At 43.4% G+C, this 8,384-nt stretch overlaps 1 protein-coding gene across 1 annotated transcript in view; it reads left to right on the forward strand.

Annotated features, from left to right (window-relative positions):
• The window catches only part of ZNF185 (zinc finger protein 185 with LIM domain), a 28,646-nt gene extending 23,727 nt beyond the window's left edge, over positions 1-4,919 (forward strand). Inside the window, exons 20-25 of the mRNA XM_088151507.1 lie at positions 1,249-1,338; positions 1,459-1,527; positions 2,292-2,372; positions 3,037-3,139; positions 3,473-3,571; positions 4,470-4,919. Coding sequence (XP_088007633.1) covers positions 1,249-1,338; positions 1,459-1,527; positions 2,292-2,372; positions 3,037-3,139; positions 3,473-3,571 — 442 coding nt within the window. The 3' untranslated portion in view covers positions 4,470-4,919. The remainder of the gene's footprint in view (positions 1-1,248; positions 1,339-1,458; positions 1,528-2,291; positions 2,373-3,036; positions 3,140-3,472; positions 3,572-4,469) is intronic.
• The last annotated feature ends 3,465 nt before the right edge of the window (positions 4,920-8,384 follow it).

Below are 8,384 nucleotides of genomic sequence, written 5' to 3' on the forward strand. Positions count from 1 at the left end.
AAACATCAGGAGCAAGGAACAACAGGTGAAATATTGGACTTGGTGTGGTGGTTAAGGCACCAGGCTAGAAAATGGGAGACCATGAATTCTAGTCCTGCCTTAGGCATGAAGCCAATTGGGTGACCCAGGCCAGTCGCTCTCTCTCAGCCCTAGGAAGAAGGCAATGGAGAGAGCCAGTTTGGTATAGTGGTTCAAGGCACTAGGCTAGAAAATGGGAGACTATGAGTTCTAGTGCTGCCTTAGGCACAAAGCCAGCTGGGTGACCTTGGGCCAGTCACTCTCTCTCAGCCCTAGGAAGGAGGCAATGGCAAACTACTTCTGAAATCTTGCCAAGAAGACTGCAGGGACTTGTCCAGGCAGTCGCCAGGAGTCATGACTGACTTCAAGGCACCCCCCCCCCCCAAAAGTCATTCATCCCTTCTTAGATTTCATCCCTTCTTAGAGTTCTTAAGATTTCTTATCACAACCAGCTGGGCTGAAACAGTTCTGAAACTTTGCTCAGATAGTTAATGACTCAGCGACACTTGAGGAATATGTCTTTAATAATAATAATAATTTATTATCTTCTATGCTGCCCAACTTTCAATGACTCTGCGTGGCTCACAACAAAGAAAGACATTAAAATCAAATCAATAAAATGTAAGAAATAAAGATAAAAGATGGCAAGCACAGTGAAGCAAGGGGTCTCACCCTCCCTTGCCAAAGTTCTGGGAGAACAGCCAGATCTTCCTAGTTCTTCTAAACAAGAGCAGGGTGGGGGCCATCCAAATCTCAGGGGGAACCCCATTCCAGAGGGCAGGCACTGCTTCGGAGGGCTCTGCCCTACAATGTTCTTCCTTCCAAAACTCCGGGCAACTTACAAGGCCAATGGGGCAATGCTATTGATCTACACAACTATCCTACAAGGTAGGTTAGCCTAGAGAGACATTTTCTGGCCCTGTTTTTACAGTTCTATCAAACCCTGCAGGTGGCATTAGAGTCACTTGTTCCTTTGATTCCTTCTATGCACTGCCTTTGCTAAAAATTTTGCCTTGAGCCATTCATGATACAGCAGTTGAAGAGCCTTCTCTCACAACCTACATGATTTACCTGAACGAGTAGATTTTTATCCTTTTGTTGCTTGCACCCTGCTGATGTCTGTTCTGCAAGGAGGGGATAGAGTGTGATGATAGATGGCACGACAACCACGTCTGAGTGTCTGATCTGTCATGCATGATCGTACTCACCCAAAATTCTTTTCTCTTGCAGGAATTTGATGGATTCGGAGGTAAAGGATGCCACTGCTTCCTCCCAGCTGAAGACCTCTTCTAGTTATGATTCAGATTCTTCCACATCAGGGTAGCGTATATTGAAGAAAGAGTTGGGGGTCTTTCTTCTAGCTTTCCAATGCACCAGACATCATATCCCTTATCAAACAATGCCTCCTCTGAAGTGTGTGTCTCTTTTGCTCCTCTGTAGCAAAGGTCTCCTCTTTGTGAAAGAATCCATCAAAAGCATGGAATTGTCCTCCTCACCACGTTACAACAGGTAAGGAAACCAAAGGGAAGGACGCCTGCAAGTCTACAAAATCTCCAGCCTATCAGAAGAATTTGCTTGCAATGTTTTGTGTGGCTCACCTTTTGTGTTGGGTTCTTTTCTGCTGCTATTTAAGAATGGTTCCACCAATATCGAAATTCTTCTCAAAACCTGTTAAGATAGTGGTGGAGAAAGGGCACAGATATTGGAAGGATGAAGTAAATAATTGCTCAGGTGATGCATCTGCTGTTGGGGGACCGTCTTTCACATCCTCCTGAGAAATCAGTAGGTTTTCTCCAATTGTCTTCACATTAGTATTTTTTTTTTCACTTACCACCCTTGGTTCAGTCATGTCTTCTTCAGCATCTAAACACCATTCATGCCAGTCAGTGATAATCTAGTGGTCTCTCTATTACCTTCCTGTGTTTTTGCAGACATAAGTTGTGGCAGGGTGTTAAATCCAAGTGCATGTGATAGTAGGCAAATTGCTTTGGAGGCTTCAGGAGCTTTTCCACCTTTAATTAAATGTTTCCTCTTTGCCCAGCACTTTTTATTTGGCTTTTGGATGAGATTTCTTTTCCCGAAGGTCATCATGGAATAATTCAGCATTGTATCAAACGCTGCATGGGCCCTCAGTTTTAATTTAGCTTCTCACTAATTACGGGAAAGCACTGCTTTGGGGACATGAAAAACAAGGATGCCCCTTGAATTTAGTCAGTAATTTTAAAAATCTTCCTATAGAACAATTATATTGTCTTCTCTCCTTTCTTCTCCAGTCGCAGCTTGGTTGACTTGTCTGAGCTCGAGAAACCAAGCTACAGCAGTGCTAGCTATCTGAATAACACACCTCCAAAAAGGTAGAGCCAACCCTTGGCATATTGTTCCTGTTGTGGTTTGATATGGGATCCCTTCCAAACTAGACAAGGGCCAGGTTTCCATGAACCAGGCTGAAGTGGAATGGTGTTGTGGTTCAACATCTTGTGAGAACCTAGCTACTGTCTTATGTTGGGTGAACTACCCTGGCAGGGTTTGTTGGGAAGGTTCTACAAATACAGGAATCATTTTTGATCCAGGTTTGGTGTGTCGTGTGAACTCAGCTAATAATAATTAATTAACTCTGATCTCAGACCTCTAATTAAGAGACAAATAGAGCCTATCAGCCTGAAATCCAGCACATGCAGAATTTTATGAAGGAGTCAGTGTGGTTTTTGCAGCTGGGGGCAAAAGACAAGGTGTCCACCTTCCAATTTCACATATAGCAGGTGATACTGACAATAGGAGAGGGTTCTTCATGGTGCAGGGTTACTTGGGGAACACAGTGCAGGGTGTGCTTGTCACACCTCTGACCTCCAAAACTTCACCACTACTTTTTGCACCCTACCGATAGGAGGATATAGCCCTAAGAGCTCTCTGAGCTGCATGAAATCACAACAGCAGTGTATCTCTTCAACAAGAAGCTCTATGAAGTTAGAAAAGTTTTTACAACTGTCTTTTGATTTGCATCATCTTCCTTCCTTCTAGGCCTTTGGAAGATGTTTGTACTTATTGTGGCCGAGTAATCCGCAACTGTGCCAAGATATCTGTGGAGAACCTCAACATCTGCTGCCATGAATACTGCTTCAGAGTAAGAGTGCTCCTTATAAATGTGGTATTAATGGAGCTATGTAGTTGGGAGGAGAAAACAAGATGGGAACCTTCACTACCCAGCTGTACAATGGGATGTCCTGATCTTCAAGTCTCACAATTTCTGTCTGACCCTCCTAAGCTTTAGCATGTGAATTCATGCACACTCTGATTCAGACACATGGCAAATACATTACAGATGGAGTCACTGATTATTGGTTAGCCATTTAGCTGCAGAGCAATTGGAGCACAAGTACATATTTTTTTTGGTAGGTATGCAAAAGGTATGTTCATGGCTAAATAGAGAGCGACTCTCATACTTCTTCTCTTGCAGTGTGGAATTTGCCACAAGCCAATGGGAGATCTCTTGGAGAAAATCTTCATTCATCGGGATATTGTCCACTGTGATAAGTGCTATGAGAAGCTCTTTTAGGTGAGCATATTCTGCAATGGAATAAAAAGGGCTACGGTAGAAGGGCAGAAACCAGGGGGGAAATATTGTTGATAGCATAAAACGTAACTGTTGTAATGCACACTTAATAACCCTCTTGGGAATGAAAGTACAGGACAACTCCCGCCCTCTGGAACGTCATCCCCCCTGAGCTGAGACTGGGCCCTTGTTGGCCTTTGAGAAGAGCCTGAAGACATGGCTTTGCCATCTGGCCTGAGGATCTGGTGATGTTGGTGTATATATAGACATACAGCCTGCTAAATGGTCACCCGTTGGGGGAGATGGATGGCACACAAATTTAAGAATGAATGAATGAATGAATGAATGAATGAATGAATGAATGTCTATATATCTGAATGGCTGTATGTCTAGGAAAATGAATGATACTGTCCCGCAGTTTGTATCTTAATGATGTTAAACAGGTTTATTCTTTAAAGCTTTTAATGATTTCTGTGGGTTATTTTTTTTTAATACTTTTTTTTTTTAACTTTGTAAGCCGCCCAGAGTCACGGTAGTGAGACAGGTGGCCGTGTACATTTATTAATACAAATAAATAAATAAACAAATACATTCCAGTGTGCAGCATAAAGTGACTGCCCAAGGATGCACATCCATTTGATGACCGAGCCAGGAATTTGAACACTGCTCTCTCTGTGCTACTCCACCATGAATTCCACACCACTCCTCCTCTTAAATCCTTGCTCTCTGATAATAAGGGACCTTTCCTCCTCTTTAGTTTCTGCGTGATAATAGAAACTGGATTTTGCAGTTGCATAGCATACTACATAGAAAGACTGAAACGGATGTTGCGTTCCATTTGCTGCCCTCTCTTGCCATTGTCCCCGCCCAGCTGACGAGTTCCCTGTCCAATTTCTCCTAGATTTCACGGAATGGAACAGCCTGCCCCAAGAGAAGCCTGCCTTTCTCTCTGTGCCTGGGTTCTTCTAAGTACCCTTTGATCCAGCAAGCACCCTCTTTCCTCTGCTCTCAAGCCATTCCTCCTTCCTCCTCTTCCGTCAGGCCAGGCGATTCACATTCAGCAATGATGGAGTTCGGTCACGGGCAGACTGTGGACAGAATGGTCTCCCTGGGGATGCTGCATCCGTGATCATGCGCGTTGCTGCCAGGGTTTCATCTTGCTGCATCTGGGGGCTCCTCTGGCTCAGCGGCTGTAAAACGGTCTTGGTTGCTTGTCCCAAAGTCCTTTCTTCCAGGGTGGTGCCCTGGATAATCCATTCATTCAATCTGGCCAGCAAGTGATAAAAGCAGGCTTTAGCAGGAATGAAAGCAAGCAGCATTACCTGTAAAAAAAAAAGGGGGGGGTCGACTTATCTTTACCAGGGACATTTCTTATTCCAGGCATTTATCCCTGGGGAAGGAGGTCGTGAGCCACACTTAGGAAAGTTCAATTCCAAAACACGGGCCTTGAATGCCAAGGGTTCTAAATGGGTGTGCAAAACGTTTTGATTGAAACCACCTCCAGCTCGAAACGCCTCTTTTCAACCATTTCAGGAGAGTTTGGCGCTTGAAACTCTCCAGAATTACTTGAAGAGTTAAGAATCTCAATGTTTTGCACACCCCTGCTTCTGCGTTTGCCTTCTGGCATCCCTGGGTTTGATTTGATTTTGAAAGGCCGTGCATCAGGCATTGAGATTAGGCCTCCTACAGTCTTTTACCATTGGCTGAGGCTGATGGGAGTTGGAATCCAAAGCATCAGGAGAGTCACTATCTTGCTTGCTCTCGTTCTACCCAGCGTAGAAAATATTGAGCTAACTCAGCGTTTTTCAAATTTGGCAACTATAAGATATATGGACTTCAACTCCCAGAATTCCCCAGCCAGCATGGAATTCTGGGAGTTGAAGTCCACACGTTTTAAAGTTGCCCACTTTGAAAAACACTGAGTTAAATGGTCCAATTGTCCTGTTCACTATCTGTTGTATTTTCCTTCCTACCATAATTGCCTCTCTGGAAAATAACTATTTTATAAATATCTCTGATTCTGTTGTGAGATTATATATCCTTCACTGTTGGGAAATCAGTTATGGTTGATTTTCTACCATACTTGTACCACGTCTCTAATGGAATAAGCATATATGTGAGATAACATATTTTTAGCAATATTCCTGAGTTTTAATTCCTTTATACCAATTCTTTTCAGACTCAAGTGAAGCGATCTATACTGGAGCTTTACACTGGAGATTTAGTTAGTGGCTTAATATATTTTTGTATATTAGCTGAAAACCTTGAATAGAGATCTGAGGGAATATACAAGATCGTTTTTCTATGACTACTGTATCGGAACTTCTAACAAACAGTGGGTAAAAGAAGAAGAAGAAGGTGTAAAGAGTTACGTATCCTCACTTTCAGCCTCTGTTTTCCACTCTTGCAGGCTATAATATCAGCTTTAACCTGGGTCATTCCTTATTTCCAGCTAGCAATGCAAAACAATGGAAAAAGCTTCTCCTGAGTTAAATGCCCTAAGTTACATGGGAAAAATTGTGGAGTGTTGGAACAGGTGCTCGATCTACTGCAGGATTTGCTTTGTATATTTTGGAATAAACGAAGCAATACACATTACAGTCTAAAAAGGAGGAATGATATAAGACCTCTCAAATCTAGAACCCCAAATAACCCAACACCATTCTTTTATGGTATGAATGTAGGTGCTGCAGACGAGACTCCCTATATTTTGCTTGTGGAATTTGGAAAAGAGAGATGTTGAACATCTCCAAATCCATTTTCTTTGAGCGCTGCCAAAGGAAGGTCTTCTGCATTTGATACAGGCAAACGGTGTTGGGGAGGTACTTAACCCTTTTCTTGAAGATCAGGGTCCTGTCTCAGAATTCATCTTCCCAACTGCTGGATTCCAGAAAGGCAATGGACCCAAAAGATTTTGGCAGTTTGCTAATTGCAGATATGTTACAATTTTCTCCAGTTGGTTCCTGATGGAGGGTTAGAAGCAGGGTGGTCAGCCAAACAAGGCATGGCTTTTCCCTCTTTCCCTCCTTAAGTGTTTCCTTTGCTAAGAATGATGATGTAAGAAGTAGTTAGATGTGAAAGATATGATCTAGACCTCACCCTGTAGAGCTGAGACAGGAAGACTACACGCATACAAAATGCTTCATCTAAAAGGGCACGCTGACATTTTTATTTATGGAGAAATAAATCAAGCTAAGAATCCTTGACCATTCAGTTTCAAAGCTAGGGGCAATCTTTTGACGGCCTCTGGAAGGGGCATATTTCAGCTACATTAAATCTAACTTAATGAACAATTCCTATCTTCCCAATTATTGGTCCTTAGTGTGAAATTACTGTACTCCTGCCTTCCCCAACCCGTCATTCTCCAAATATGTTGGACCACTACTTCCATGGGGCTTAGCTGGTTGAGAATTATGGGAGCTGTAGTCTAACTTTTTGGAAAGGTCCTCCAGTTGGGCAAGGCTGTTTACTAAATAAGAAAGAAAAAAGAAAAACCCAAGTTGTGTGAGGTCTGTTTTTTTTTAGCCAGTTGTCAATATTTATCTTCTCTGTTGACTTCTTTTTAATGTAAACTTTTGCTTCCCGTTGTTCAAAGGTGGAGTTTTGCTATTAGCGCATATAGTTTACCTAAGCAGCAGGTGAAATTTTAGATGGAACTGAACTGTTGTTCTATGGAGTCCTTGGGGTTCTCTGAGCTTGGTTGTTTTCTTGCAAACGTTTCGTTACCCAGCTAGGTAACATCTTCAGAAGATGTTACCTAGCTGGGTAACGAAACGTTTGCAAGAAAGCAACCAAGCTCAGAGAACCTCAAGGACTCCACAGTTCAGCCCTGAGCTACACATATTCTCTTCTGTTGTTCTATTTCCTTGATTACTTGTATGAAAGGTTGCTTTGGGAAGGCACCTCTAGGTCATTACAGAATGTTATTTTTGTTGCTTTGCTGTCCTTCTTTGCCAGTCTGTTTTCTCCGAAGCAAATTCTAAATCTCCACATTCAGTTCTAATAAATACTCCATGCAGAGAGCTGATCTGAGTCCTTTATTTAATGGTGTGATGTATTCCTCAACGATGTATTTGTTTGTTCTTTGGTACCAAAGACGTCTGAGAGACCCTTTCTCCACAAATGACACGCACGCATGTCATCTGGGCAGTGCTGAGATGCCATAAACTTGTCCTTGTTACTCTTCAATCGGCACAATGCTTGGATGATGCTACAAAACACTCTAGGTCACAAAGGACAGTCCAGCCAAAGATGGAAGATTAGGTCTTGTGTTGCTGCACATAACAGACTTGCCCTTCCCAACCTGGCACTCTCCAGATGTGCTAGGACTGGTAATGGCCATGTTGCCTGAGAATCCAGGAGGCTGCAGTCCCCAGACTTAGCGCTGGGCACCAAGTTGGGTAAGGCTGGAGTAGACCATGGGTTCCCAGAAAGGTTTGGATGTCCAGAGACTGAATCCAGGCCTGCTGGAGACGTTTTCATTTGGAACAGGAGGTAGAATTTCATAGCGCCCTTGGCACTGTTCCAGCACCGCTTCTCTTGTAGCTGCTGTGGGAGGACATACTCGTGAATGAGAAAACGGTGCGCAGCCTGGAGAAAGTCTCCGAGCATTAGAAAGTATTTAAACTGAGGACACACGCAATTTTATTTTTGACTTCTGTGCAGCTGTGGAAATGACGGCTTACCTCCCAACCCTATTTCCCTCCCAAGGATCTGGCTGCGCGGTGCAGGGCTGGGGGATCTGCGTTGCTGAGCTACGACTCTCAGCACCCCACATCGGCGACCCCGCTGCCGAAAGTTGCCATTGATCCACAGG

This window comes from Python bivittatus, unplaced genomic scaffold, assembly GCF_059951505.1.
Source record: "Python bivittatus isolate LINGU-HERP-01145 unplaced genomic scaffold, Pbiv_v1 ctg000670_np1212, whole genome shotgun sequence".
Taxonomy (NCBI): domain Eukaryota; kingdom Metazoa; phylum Chordata; class Lepidosauria; order Squamata; family Pythonidae; genus Python; species Python bivittatus.